The 15,336-nt window shown below is 37.8% G+C and overlaps 2 protein-coding genes across 2 annotated transcripts in view; both read left to right on the forward strand.

Annotated features, from left to right (window-relative positions):
* On the forward strand, positions 1–10,009 carry aph1b (APH1B gamma secretase subunit). The gene is made up of 6 exons (XM_055013178.1): positions 1–264; positions 2,729–2,899; positions 4,260–4,339; positions 5,763–5,885; positions 6,217–6,344; positions 8,174–10,009. The coding sequence occupies exons 1-6, from the start codon at positions 152–154 to the stop codon at positions 8,339–8,341; spliced, it is 783 nt and encodes a 260-aa protein (XP_054869153.1). The 5' UTR covers positions 1–151; the 3' UTR covers positions 8,342–10,009.
* A 5,159-nt stretch (positions 10,010–15,168) lies between these two features.
* Positions 15,169–15,336, forward strand: part of otog (otogelin) — a 97,578-nt gene continuing 97,410 nt past the window's right edge. The window contains exon 1 of the mRNA XM_055013119.1: positions 15,169–15,332. Coding sequence (XP_054869094.1) covers positions 15,254–15,332 — 79 coding nt within the window. The 5' untranslated portion in view covers positions 15,169–15,253. The remainder of the gene's footprint in view (positions 15,333–15,336) is intronic.

Consider the following 15,336-nt stretch of genomic DNA (forward strand, 5'->3'; position numbering starts at 1 on the left):
CCCTGTGATTCAGTGGTGTTGAAGCAGAGATTCACCTGCGAAAACAGGAGGCTGATAGTAGCCACAAAACCACCGTCAGACATTATTTAATTAGCCTTTTACGGAGCAAGACGAGGCGCTTTAGGCCGCTGATTTACCCTGAAGAGCCAAAATGACGGCGGCTGTGTTTTTCGGCTGCACTTTCATCGCCTTCGGCCCGGCCATCGCGCTGTTCCTGTTTACTATCGCCCGGGAGCCGCTGAGGGTCATTTTCCTGATAGCAGGGTGAGAAATACACCTTTTAATCATCACAGCAGGTTGCATGATAATTATATTTATCATAGCAGGACGGTGTCGACGCTACTGTCGTGTTTAAGTACATAAAGCTCAGTATTTACCAGAGCTAGCTCGCTTGGCAGCTAGCTAGCTAACCGCCACTTCGTTAGCTAGCTGAGCTGTTGTCGTTTACTTCCATTTTCTGACATCCTGCTTTTAAACTGTCTTTTTACACGCAACAACACAACACGAGATGTCCTCACTCGCACGTATACACAAATCCAACACATACAGACCACATTATCGAGCTTTTGAGTCCAAATAATCATAGGTATCAGCCTTTTTCACATTCGATGCTAACTTGCTGTTGGGCGACTGACTTGGTTTTCTTGCTCATTTCTGCGTTGGTTTTGCGTGTTTTTGTTGTCAAACCGACGATTAGACAAGAAAAGACTATGTAGAGAAAATGAGCAAATATGGGAAACAGCAATACACGTCTTATTGTGTTCAATAATGTAACATAGCAGGTCTTTATTAAACCTTAATAGCACATTTTCCCTAGAAGTTGGTAGAGACTAAAGTAGAAAAAAACAGTGAGTGCAACTTTATCTTAACAGTGTAGATATTTGGAGAGTTCTGCCTGGGATTACGGTGGCTTAATGCAAGAATTAGGGTTCAAATTTGTCTCACATGATGTATTTTAAGAAAAAATAGTAAAACACAGGGAATTGAAGGTGACAGAAAACTGTATTTAAGATAAAATGTTCCCTGTTTAAAAGGTTTCTCTTCACTATATAAAATCTCATCTGTCCTGTGTATCTACAACACCAGGAGCTGTGCTGAATACCTTTAGAGATGCTTCGTTATTTTAAATTAAAACCAAATTCACATCTTTTTAGGTGTTGGTGAACTTTACTGAGTCAATACAACAGATAAAAACTCAAGCTGCACATGTCCAACTTGAGGTTATCGTAACTGGCCTGGCCTTTATTAAATGTATTATGCGGTGGCAATTTGATTAATGGTGTCATTTTAGTATAGTCTAATTTAGAGAGTTGTGGTTTAAAGAAGGGAGACGTTAGATACATGAGCTTGTGACCTGGTTTGTTGAGCCAGGTGGCGCATTTAATTAATGTATGAACATGATGTATCTAAATTATGTAATTAAAATGCCTGAAACTTGAATGTTCCAGCTTAGTAAATAGGAATTTATTATATATAGTGATGCAGATTGACATTGGCATCATCGTAAGTGTCAATTGATAAACATTTTAAAATGAAATGTTCAAATCTGATAACAACATTGACAGGAAGATAATGTCTGACAGGCTAAAATTTTACTGTTTTGCTTGAAAATGTGAAATAGAAATAAGTATGGCTTGTTTTATATGAAAGTGGAAGTAGTTTTCTTATTTTGCCTAGTAAATGTGAACTTTTGAAAGCACTGTATTATATGTATGCACATCCCGAGGGGCCACTACAGTAAGAGAAGGCATACTAATGTTAATGTAATATATGTAAATTCACCACAGGAAAGAACTGATGTTCTCTGCAGTTAGGAGAAGAAAAAAGTGTGCATATGTTGATATCAGCAATGGACCAAAGTGAGTTGGATAGTGTAGGTATGTTGGAAAAAGGAAAAATTGCGAAAGTCCAGGACTGTTTGTCCCTTAAAGGTTGAATACCTTTGGTTTTCAGACTTTTCTGTTGTGGCAAAACAATCTAAGGAGCCACACTGGCTTCTTTTCAGATTCAGAAAACTTTATTTGTCCCCAGGGGACAATTAAAAAAGGCACGTAGAGCAGGCAGTGCAACAATGATGTCGAAAAGTGAGTCGAAAACAAGAAATTAGAGATAAGTAACATAAATAAACAAACAGGGCTAAATATATATACAAATGTAGAACAAGTAATATAATAAGAATAAAAAATAGAATGAAAAGAAGGGGAAAAAAACACGATTTAATAACATACTAGTGTTACTACTTCTTGCAAGTTTTCAGTCTGTACTGACATTTTATATATGCAGTTATTGGATTGATCAAGCAAGTAATCTGCAGATTAAGTAAAAACATCAATTATCATTAGTTGCAGCCTACACAAGAGTGTCTGCAGAAATAAATGTTTTGCAGGTTTGATGTTTGGTTATCTCAGAACTAAATGCAGTAACCTGCCATTTATTAATATCATTTATTAATGTTTATTAAGACCATAAAATTCTCATTTATGTCCTGGCTTCTGCTTAGTCATAAAGGGTCAGTGTTTTCAAAACATAAACAGCCTTTTGAAAATATAATAGGCTGTGGGCGTTGCCTACTGTAGAATTTATTTTGTGAATTGTAAGAATTTAAGGAAGTCTTACTTAAACAAGTAAACGTTGAATTGATTGGGTTTTTGGACTAAATACATCACACACAAAAAAAACACTTTCCTGCTGAGCTTTGGTTTCATTTGTGTGTTTTTTAATATTTCAGAGCATTTTTCTGGCTGGTGTCACTGCTCCTATCCTCCTTGGTTTGGTTCATCTCGGTTCAGATCAGTAATAAGGACAGCGCTGCACAGCAGAAAGGTTTGCTCATTTTCGGTGTGGTTCTGTCCGTCCTGCTGCAGGAAACCTTCCGCTTCGCCTACTACAAGCTGCTGAAGTAAGTCAAAAACACAGTTTTATATATGCAACTTCAACAGTATCTCTCTTTGCTGCACTGATTGGATGATTCGAATTATATTCAACATATTCACATCCATCCCTGAGGCTTTGTTTGATTTCATTGTTTATTTTCTCAATGTGGATGCAATTTTACAAAACAAAACAGAAATAAAAAGAATACAATTACTGCTACAAGTTTGACAGCACAGTATGAAAAGTAGTGTTCAACAAACCAACATATTTAATTAATTGTTTTGTACAAACGGGACAAATACAACGCTTTAGCAGTGTGAAATGAGTCCTAATGTGATGTTAGGATGTTAAGCCAGTGAAACTACAAGAAAATAACTAAATATAAAGATTAAAACATGTTTTTATTTGAATTATTTAGAGTTTTTTTGAAGTTATTTTCTATGTGCAGTGTATACAACAACAGTAACCCACTCAAAAATCTGCTGCATTTTAATATACAGACCGACTGTTCTGAGTTACCTGCTGTTGCTAAATATTAAGTACTGAACACCATTTTTCAAAATTAGGATATGATATAAAATCTGTACCCACCTAATGTTACTGAGCACCAGCAGCCACTAGAGGCCAGTAAACATTTATAATCTGTTATCTTACAGTAAAGTAAACACTAACAGGGATTTACTGATATGGTCGAAGGAAGCTGAAACAAGAAAAGGACAAAGATAAAACATAAATCTCAAGAATGTCAATGGAAAACACAATGTCAGGCTGATTTATTATTGTTTTTTCAACTGCCTTCTGTATTGGTGCATCCTCAAAGTATCATAACACTGTTTTTGTACCATTTACTGCAAATTTCATAAGCGTTACTATTGATAATTCTCCCAAAAAGTCTGCTGTGTTTGACAGGCGAAACTCACACAACCAAACAACCACAATTTAACACAACATTTAGACTTTTTTTTTTTCAAACACAAAAAATGTAATGAATCAACATAATTTCATACCTTTGCACCAGGACCTAGTTTTTCAGAAGTCAAATTGCTTTCAATAATTAGTTGAAACTGCTGGGAAATTTTTAATACCCAACAAATCAGCTGGAGTTTTTTTTTGTAATTGTCAATTTCTCAGTTTTAGACTTTTAAAACATATTTTTTAAGTTGTGTAGCAGCTTTTCAACCTAAATTCTAAGCTCATTCATTATATTCACATGCTGCCTTGTTCTTGTCCCAGTTTCACACCTTTTACTCGTTTAAATCCTTGTATTGTTGCAGCTTGGATCATCTTCCACTAACTGAAGTGCGTTTCCTCTCCATGTTTTTGTTTACAGCACACAGTGAAACTAACACTCTGACATCCGTGTGTTTCTGTGTGTTTTCCTGCAGGAAAGCGAACGAAGGCCTCCTCGCTCTCAGTCAGGAGGAAACCATGCCGATCTCCATACGGCAGCTGGCCTTACGGTACAGTTAGTCTGCACAGCACAGTTCCGTTAAGTTAAGGCGGAGGATCAATCAGTGACAGCCAGTTGTTTTTGACATATTACTAGTGGTGGGACGTGATGAAAACAAATCAAATTAATTAGAGAATTATTAATTAATTAATCTCAATTAATCGTATTTTTAGCAAATAGCAATATTTGACACAAGTAAAGTTTTCCAATTCAAATAGATTTTGGTTGATGACTGAATCGATGAATAGACGTATAGGTGAATTTAAACAACAAAAATATTAGTTTCATTTCTATTTATCTGCATTTTTCATCTGTGTACTACATTCACAGATTACTGCACACTCAACATGCAATTATAGCAATTATATTCAACATTTTAAGACTTTTTGTAAACTCAAGCACTTTCAATGTCTAGAAAAGTGTTCTATTATGGGATGGCTACACTGTTTGCCAGTACCAGGACTGTCGTAGCTAACGTTAGCTCTGGTGCTAACAGCAACATGTTTTACATTGAGGTGATACCGTCAGCTTGAAGTGCTGCGGTGATCAGAAAACTCTTTGTTGAACAATTTGCACACAACCAGGCTTTTATCCAAGCTGCCATCCCAAAATTTTTTAAATGAAAACTTTCCACCCAACAAGTTCAATGCGGTCTCGTCTTCCGTCACTGTTCACCAAACTTTTCCCAGAAATTAGGGAAGTGAGTAAGGTGCAATTAAATGTGGTTTTTTTTTTTTTTTAACCTCACTATTTTTTTCTGTAATTAATTATTCGAAATTAACGCATTAAAGTGCCAGCCCTACATATTGCATATTTATAGTTCATATTTTAATTGGCTGATTGAGTTTATTAGCAAATGTTCATTCTGTCATAGCTCCTGATATGACACCTCAGATTCCCTTCTCTGAGTCTGTAAAAATAGTTGTACAAGGTGTTCTGTGGTTTTACGGGAGCTTTTTAAAATCTATGAAAGTGACTCATGGTGTCATTGATGATATTTCATTTGGAGCTTCAAGAGTGAAAATGTATTTATTGTGGGCAAAGTAAAAACTTGGTCTCCGGGGACTAGAAGATATCAACCATCTATTGATATGTGGATATAACAAAAGATGTGTGTTATTAAATATCCCTTTTTTTTAACCCCTTTTAATGGAAACACACAACACACTTACGTTTTGATGATTAACCTATAAATTGTGATTATTGAAACTGAGACCAACACGTGTACATAATGAGACAGTTTATAGTTGGAAAAACAAACTTCAACAGTGCATCTGTGTCTGTATTATCTTTGACACACCTTTACTGTTTCTATTCTGCAATTTTTGTGACTTATGGACTGAAATTTAAAATCTGATGAGCTATTATTAGCAGTTAATAAGGCAGCCTTTATCCCGTGTGAGCCAGACTACATTCTTCTGTTGTTGTCGTGTTTCAGTGTCTGGTCTCGGATTCGGCTTCATGAGTGGAGCTTTCTCTGTGGTGAACATCTTGGCCGACTCTGTGGGACCAGGAACCGTCGGGATCCACGGAGACTCTCAGCACTACTTTCTGTCTTCAGGTAACCATACCAAAAATTTCCAAAAAGTTCAAAGTTGAGTTGCCAGCTAGCAGGCGACTCTGGAGATTCATGGCGTCTTTGCTCTCTAGTGTCTTCTTTCATTTTAATTTAGTTGCTTAGTTCAGCAGTTCACAGTGTAGAAAAGGCTTATTTTAACAATAATTGGTACAAAAGATAACAGTTTAATATAGTGATCTAAATCCTCGCTCAGTGTAAATGTTCCTCTGTAGGTGGTTGTCTGGGCGATGCAGTAAATTATGAAGTGGCTTAGGATGGTCACAGTGCGATGAAATTTACATTCCACTTTTTCTTCATTGCTTCCCTCTTTCAGCTTTCATGACGATGGCCATCATCCTCCTTCACATGTTCTGGGGCGTCGTCTTCTTCGACGCCTGTGAGAAGCAGCGCTGGTGGGCCGTAGCTGCTGTCGTCATCAGCCACCTCCTGGTGTCCTGCCTGGTGAGTGCTGCTGAAGTAGAGGTCCAGCAGAAAAGAAAATAACACCCAACAAAGGTCAAACTTAGAACTGCCAACTGCAGAAAGCCAGTTGTTTAGGGCTGCAGCCGTCCATCCATCCATCATCTGAGCTTAATCCTCATTAGGGTCACAGGGGGGCTGGAGTCTCTCCCAGCTGACTTAGGTCCCCAGTCTATCACAGGGCTACATATAGAGACAAACAAGCACACACATATTCACACCTACAGACAATTTAGAATCACCAATTAACCTCAGTATGTTTTTGGACTGTGGGAGGAAGCCGGAGAACCCAGAGAAAACATGCGAACCGAGGACCTTCTAGCTGCAAGGCGGCAGTGCTAACCACCGCGCCTCTGTGGCTATCGATTATTTTAATAATCGAGTATTCTGTCAGTTGTTCTAGCTGTTAATCCATTCATTGCCAGATGTCTTCATCTCCATTTTGCATTCTGTGCTTGGCATACGTGTTACAGCATCAAAAACAGAAGTGAGCGCGCTGTGCAACTTAAATAAACGTCCAGGTGAAACACTGGTGGACATATGTGCTGTATCATTTAGTCAAAAATTTGGTCACACCTTTTCATTCAATGGTTTTTATTTAATTATTTTATACATTGTAGATTAATACTGAAGACATCAAAACTATAAAAGAACACATATGGAATTATGTTGTAAGAAAAATCTTAATCTTCAGTATTAGTGTACAATGTAGAAAATAATGCAAATAAAGAAAAAGCACTGAATGAGAAGATGTGTCCAAACTTTTGACTGATAGTGTACATAGTATAGTATATAGTGAATTAAATGAAGACTTGAGGCATTTTAGTTATTGAATTACTAGTCCTAAAGTTGTTTTCATTTGACGAATGCTATAATCTTTAATAGATTTTTCTAAACAAAAAGAGTGGAAAAAAAAACATCTATAATTCTCTGCTTTCAGGCTCTAAAATTTCATGATTCGTTGCTTTTTTCCCCCGTGTTATGTCCATGTAGTTTCTCATTCATCCAGGTCATGGTTATCCAAAGTTGTTTCAATCAATCCAACTGGACTTTAAGAAGGTTCTTAAAGTCCAGTTGGATTGATTTAAACAACTTTGGACCCCCTGTGTTATATTACTGTAAACAGAATGTTTTGGGGTTTGAACTCAACATATAAACAAAACATCTGAGGACATCATCTTGATCTCCCAGTGATTTATAGATAGAGGCTTTTATTTGTCGTCGTGTAAATCTAATGAAATTTATGTGGACCTTCTAGCAATCAGCAGCAGTTTGAATTTGGCTACAGGGTGTGATGGAGGCAGCAGCTCTGGGGAAGAAGCTGTTCTGCTGTCAGCTGGTTTGTGCTTTTAAAGTCCTGAATGTTTTCCCTGATGGAAGGGGGACAAACTGTCTGTTTTCAGTGCTGCAGTGGAGAACCAGTAGCACAGAATGCTCTCAGACATTCTCCTGTAGAAGCTCACAAGAAGCTGCGAGGGGAGCTTAGCTGTTCTCAGCCTCTGCAGAAAGAAAAGTCTCTGCTGTTCCTTATCACCAAATAGGAGGTGTTGATGGTCCATGTGAGATCACTGTGATGTGGAGATCCTCTCTACCTCCTCTCCGTTTATGTGAGGGATGGTGTTAAAGGCTGAGGTAAAATCGCCGAATAGCATCCTAATGTACGTGTTGGGATCTTCTAGGTGGAACAAGATCACTTTTTCAGTTTTAAAAAACTTAATAGTTCAACAATCAGTCAGAAATAGTCCGACAAGGAAAAGTGGAAAGAAAAACTAGATTAACTAAACATTTTGCGTTGGTTTCTGTGTCTGCAGACCTTCCAGAACCCCGACTATGTCGCCAGCCTGATCCCCACCTACGTCATCTTGTTCCTGATGGGCGTCTGGGCCTTTTATTCCGCCGGCGGCTCCCTGAGGAACCTCAAACTCTGCCTCACCTGCAAAGACAAGGACTTCCTGCTGGCCAACCACCGGTCCAGATAACAATGCTCACCTGGCAGGGTGCAGGACTCTTTACCCAAAGATCATAGAGTTCACACAAACACACACTGATCTGCTGTTTCACCTCAGACGTGTCTCACCATCCTCAGTCTAACAGCAGAAAAGCAGCTTTTAAAGGGACAAAGGTGGGAGATTATTTTTGATTCATGTCCAGCTCAGAATAGGCTTCTATTCTAAATCACAACATATCTTCAGCCGATCATGTTCCCGGTAAGGTTTGGCTTCTTTATTTACTGTAATGTTTTTAACTTTTCTGACCGACAAAATCTTTCCAGGTGTTGAATTATGAGCAAAACGTAATGTATATAATTCAGCCTTTTTTGAATTTCCTCATGTGTAGATAGTGAAAGCGTTGTGATACGCCGGCTTTAGTCAGAACAAGAACTTCGATTTACAGAAGCTGAGAGGGGACATCATAGCTGGTATTTATTTATTTTAGCTTAATTGTGGTTTCAGTACATAAAAATTTTGATAATCTCAAAGGAAACAACATCAGTCCTCCTGTTGTGTCAGTGTGTCCCAGCAGATTAGCTGAATCTTGGTTTCCACTCTCAAAATCAGTACAGATTCAGAAACAATCGGATGAATATTATTTCATGATCGTAGGGAGATTGTGAGCAACAAAAGTCTCATTATAATCAGTGTCTTATCTTCATATAACTACACTCCATTTAAAAACAGATGAACTGACAGTTTATTCTCACTTCTTTGTACACAAACGCACCAATAATCCAACCAGGTGGAAGTGTTTTCTCAGTGATCTTTGAATGTTCACTTTCTTTGTTGCCTTTTTTTATGTTTTAGCGCAGGAGTCGACGTGTCCAGTGTGTTAGAAAATCCACACATCGAATGTTTTTTTTCTTTCTTTGCACCTGATTGACTTTATTTTGTCGTTTAATCTTCGTGTACAGTTTGTATAGGCTTCGATCTGCCGCGTTTCAGTTCAAGATGTAAAAAAAATGTTGTGTTGGGCGTGTAGATTTCTCGCTTTGTGCTGGCACTTTATTCCATGACGAATTTGGCTCATTCACGTGTTTTTTTTGTCGAAAGTGTTTGCGATGGAGGATGTAGGTTGTGGTGCTGTTGATCTACACTGCAATATAAAGCGGTGCCTTCGTGGTTTAACGTGTTTATTGATGTAAAAGAAGTGAACAAAACAGGAAAGATGTGTGTTAGTTTTATACGATACAACCAGCCAAAGCTCCTAAATCAATTAGATGTTTCATTAGTTTATGACTACATTTAATCAGAAGTTCACCTTATTACCAACAGGTATGCTAAGTGGCTACCTGTAATAAGTCATGTAATCTCATAAATTTAAACGCCAGCGGGACAACTACCAACACATTCACATAAAGGTACAGATTATACAAGTGAACGGTTATTAGTGAACCACAAACTGAAAGAATAACCCCAAAACAACAAGCTCACGTTCATCTCAAAACAAAAGGAAATATCAAAGCGATGCAGGTGAACTTCGGCTTTGTAAAGTTCAGCAGCACCACAGACTGTATCGTCTCACTCGGGTTCCGTTTTTAATGACTTTGATCTTCTCTTAGGCTTCCATCGTCATCATTTCAAACTTTAAATGTGTACAGTACTTTGGTTTATGGCAAAAGCTATTAAAAACTAACAACATTCCCATCAGAATCCGCTGCCGTTTGTGATTATTACTGAGAAGCTAATGTTAGCATGCTAGCACAGCAAACAGAGACAATTAGCCGCTATGCCATTTAGCTCAGAAACATGCTAGCAGGCTAACATTGATGCTAACCATCATATAGTTTGAATCTAGAAAACTTTAGGCAGCAAATATTTTCATTACATGTTTGATGGATCATTTTTGGATTTTTTTTTATGTGTGTAAGATGTTTAAAAATGTGATAAATGCCCTTAATTCCTCCCTGAAGCCCAGGTTTTATCTATTTAGTAAATATTTTGTCTTGTTTTGTCTGAGCAACAGTCAAATGCCTTAAATTTGTTTAGCCTAGCATAATAGAAAACCCAAAAAAATTTAGTATTTTCAATTTCAGAAGCCTCTGCCATTATTATTTCTTTTCTTATGTCTTTTATCAAACACAAGTAGTCAAAACTAAAATTATAGCTCAGTAATTTTCTGTTAGTTATTTACTGAAAACCTGCGACTTCTGATTATTTTCATTTTCAGTTATTTCCTTGATTGTTTTATCAGTTAAATAATTAGTTGTTTGCTCTATAAAATGAGAGAAAATTGTGAAAAATGTTGATCGATGTTACCCAAAGCCCAACATCACCAATGTCTTGCTTTGTCCATAACTCAAAGATATTCAGTTTACGGTCATAGAAGATTAATATTCACATTTAAGAAGCTGGAATCACAGAATTTAGACTTTTTTCTTCTTTTGAAATTCGCTTACACTCATCTAAACATAGAAATATTAATTAATTGGTTAATCAGATATTCAACAGGGGTCAGAGAGGTTAATACAGCCGTGATCGTTTGGTTAAATATGTTCGTCTTCATTAGAAAGATAGAGTTCAGAGTTATTGTTTAAGTTTCATGCAGAAACAATTGGTCATTTCATGGGACCTTTAATGATCAGTCTGCAGCAAACAAAGCAGGCGCCAGGTTTCCTCCACAGAGCGTCTATGAGCGAAACATGAAGCAGAAGTCTTGTTTTCCTCAGCAGGATGCTTCAGTTTTACATCGAGACGAGGAGCTTTAAGAGTGTAAGTTTGTGAGATTAACAGAGCAGTCAGACGATTAAGTCAGACGTCACTTTTTCATCTTAAATCCTGCTTCATTCTCTGCCTCCTGCTCTGCTCTTCAGTTTCCATTTATGAAAGCAGACACCTCCTGGCTGAGCGGCACAAAGCCCTCTGGGGTCTCCGAGGGCTTCGGTCAGTCAAAGGCCTTTTTACCCAGACAGCGGACAGACAGACAGACGGACGCAGGAAACGCTTCCTCTATCGAAAACCAGACTTTCACATGCAAATAGACGTCGGTCCAGCAGGTGACACCGAGGTCAGCCACTTCTTATCACTGCAATATTTACCAGTCAGCTGCAATGTACCGTATTGACTAAAAAACTCACCGTTCTTTTACAGATTTATGCCTTTTCTATTAAATTACAGGTAATAACTAAGAAAAAAAGTATTAATTTCTGTGCTATAAATGCCAAGAGTGTGTGAAGCAGTAATCAAAGCAAAAGGTGCTTTGATTACTGCTTTTCACACTCTTGGCATTCTCTGAATGAACTTTATGAGGTAGTCACCTGAAATGGTTTTTCACTTAACAGGTGTTCCTTGTCAAGGTTAATTTGTGGAATTTCTTGCCTCCTTAGTGGGGTTGGGGCCATCAGTTGTGCAGGTTGGTACACAGTTGACAGCCCTATTTGACAGCTGTTAGAATCCATATTATAGCCAATCAGCTAAGTAAAGAGAAACGACAGTCCATCATTACTTTAAAAACCGAAGGTCAGTCAGTCCAGAAAACTGCAAAAACTTTGAATGTATCCCCAAGTGCAATCGCGAAAACCGTCAAGTGCTATGATGAAACTGGTTCACATAAAGACCACCCAGGAAAGGAAGACCAAGAGTCTCCTCTGATGCTGAGGAGAAGTTCATCCGAGTCACCAACCTCAGAAATCAGAAGTTAACAGCACCTCAGATTAGAGCCCAGATAAATGCCACAGAGTTCTAGTAGCAGACACATCTCTACATCAACTGTTCAGAGGAGACTGAACCAATCAGGCCTTTATGGTCAAACAGCTGCTAAGAAACCACTACTAAGGAAAAGCAACAAGCAGAAGAGATTTGTTTGGGCCAAAAAACACAAAAAATGGACATTAGACCAGTGGAAATCTGTGTTTTTGTCTGATGAGTCCAAATTTGAGATCTTTGATTCACCCTCCGTGTCTTTGTGCGCCACAGAAAAGGTGAATGGATGGTCTCTACATGCATGGTTCCCACTGTGAAGCATGGAGGAGGAGGTGTGATGGTGTGGGGGTGCTTTGCTGGTGACACTGTTGGGGATTTATTCAAAATTGAAGGCAACTATAAACCAGCATGTCTACCACAGCATCCTGCAGCAACATGCCATCCCATCCAGTTTAGTTGGACCATCATTTATTTTTCAACAGGACAATGACCCCAAACACACCTCCAGGCTGTGGAAGGACTATTTGATCAAGAAGGAGAGTGATGGAGTGCTGCGTCAGATGACCTGGCCTCCACAGTCACCTGACCTAAACCCAATCCAGATGGTTTGGGATGAGATGGACCACAGAGTGAAGGCTAAAGGGCCAACAAGTGCTCAGCATCTCTGGGACTCCTTTAAGACTGTTGGAAAACCATTTCAGGAGACTACCTCAAGAAGCTCATGGAGAGAATGTCAAGAGTGTACAAAGAAGTAATCAAAGCAAAGGGTGACTAGTTTGAAGAATCTAAAATATAAAACATGTTTTGACCTATTTCACACTTTTTTGTTTACTACATAATTCCATACATGTTCATTCATAGTTTGATGCCTTCAGTGAGAATCTACAATGTAAATAGTCATGAAAATAAATAAATGAGAAGGTTTGTCCAAACTTTTTTCTGGTAATGTACATGCACACGCACACACACACACACACACACACACACACACACACACACAGATATATATATATATATATATATATATATATGCAGTGCAATAACGAGATAATGCATCTAAATTTTATTCCGATGTGCACCAGCTGGTGTATGTTGTGACAATAAAATGGCTATTCTATTCTAAAATATCACAATATATACAATGTTAATATTTTAAAGTAGCATGCTATGTGCATAATGTCTATTACGCATGATACGTATATGAATTGTGAATTCCACATATGTACATTGAAAACAGTACCATATGGATTATATACAGTCATGCTCATAAGTTTACATACCCTGGCAAAATTTGTGAAATATTGTCCTTTTTTTTAAGAAAATATGTTTGATCATGAAAAAACTTTTCTTTCGTTTAGGGTTTGTGGTCTGACAAAGTTATTATCACACAATTACATTTGCTCTGATCATTCATGTTTTCATTAAATAACAGTACATATTTTATTAATTCTGCCAGGATATGTAAACTTAGGAGCACGATTGTAGACACACACATACATATATATATATATATATATATATATATATATATATATATATATATATATATATATATATATATATATATATATATATATATATATATATATATATATATATATATATATATACAGATTATATTACACATTTTTATCTCTGAGTTATTATTATTTCACTTGGAACAGAAGATAAAGTTATCTATCTATCTATCTATCTATCTATCTCATGATAACAAGCTTGTGGTTTATGTGGTTGAATTTTACTCCTCAGTTAATGCATACATATAGTTTTTGGGTTTTTTTTTTGGTTTGTTTGTTTGTTTGTTTGTTTTTTTGCTGCATACAAACCCTGACAGTTTAACCTTCACACATAATTTTACTTTGGCTCCCTAAAGAAGACACTAGTGAAAACAGCTAAAATGTTCATTTTAATTCTTCAGATTTCAGTCCTGTGTCTTTTTGCTGCACAGTGGGTTTCTGTTGTTACTTTGCAATAAAAGACACCCATTTTGTTTTTGCAAGTTCAATATTTTTAACGTGAAGCAGCAGCAGGAAATGTTCAGTTGGCATTGGCAGCAGCTTAATACACTAACTGACCACTTTATTAGGTACACCTGTGAGATCTAATGCAATCTAACACAACAGATAATTTACAGTGACCCTCCCCTCTAAAGCAGAGGTGTCAACCTCATCTTAGGCCACATTCAGCCCCAGTTTGATCTCAAGTAGGCAGGACCAGTAAAATCACAGCATAATAATCTATAAATAACCAGAACTCCAGTTGTTTTGCTTTGTTTTAGTGCAAAAAAATGTATTCTGAAAAGATTCACATTTAATGAACTATCTTTTCACCAAACATTTTAAACAACCTGAAATTTCTTAAGAAAAATAAGTGCAATTTCAACAACATTATGCCTCAGTTTATCATTTGTGCATTACAATTTACAGATCACACACAGTGTGTTTACAAAACATTTAGTCTCAGGTATCTGGAACTGAACAATACAGTATTTTACAACTTGTCAAGGTCTAGAAATGATTTTAAATTTACATTCATTTCCACTTTTGTGTAGTAATCCTGACCACCACATCATACAAACTAAATGGAAAGAAGGGTACGTTCTCCCCCTGTTTTGTAAATGTATAAAATTTACACAAAAAATATACCTAAAAGTTGTGGCAGTGCAGTGGACAAATTTAAAATAGCAGTGACTTTTATTAAAAGATTGCAGTTAATATCTCTCTGTTGTGGGCCGGATTTCACCCTCAGGCGGGTCGGTTTTGAAACCTCTGCTCCAAACTCATAGACACCAGATCTCCTCATTGTAGCGTTCAATTTTTTCCTTTAATTTGTCACCTGTCTGACAGTTTTTCCCCTGCAGTGACGCTGCTGTGACTGTGGACCACCAGGGGGCGCTGTTCTCGCGGTGACTCAGGCGTTTATTATTAACAGCTCTCTATATTAAAAGTAGAAATAACAGATAGGAGAGTTTTGTTCGTTTTAAAGCGACCTTTCCAACCAAAATCACCCGTTTAAGACCCACCATCTGGTGTTTCCTGATTATACCTGCGGCTCCCGTCGCTGTGGCTCCGCCCCCTGCGCGCCCTCCCGTGCATATTTTATGCTAATGAGCAGGTGCAGCGGTTCTTGAGGCGCGGCGGGCCGCTCTGCGCTGAGCCGGATGGAGCAGCGCGGGGAGCAGCGGGAGTCCAGCCGGAGGGTCTTCACCAGGTGATGCTGTCCAGAGCCGCCTGACTGCGGATCCGCGGAACACGAATGGATCCTCATTTAAGACGGAGCTGGAGAAGGTTGTGTCACCTGTTACCTGTCATCTGCTTCATCCTCATCTATCAAGGTGA

Source organism: Amphiprion ocellaris, chromosome 1 (assembly GCF_022539595.1).
Source record: "Amphiprion ocellaris isolate individual 3 ecotype Okinawa chromosome 1, ASM2253959v1, whole genome shotgun sequence".
Lineage (NCBI taxonomy): Eukaryota > Metazoa > Chordata > Actinopteri > Pomacentridae > Amphiprion > Amphiprion ocellaris.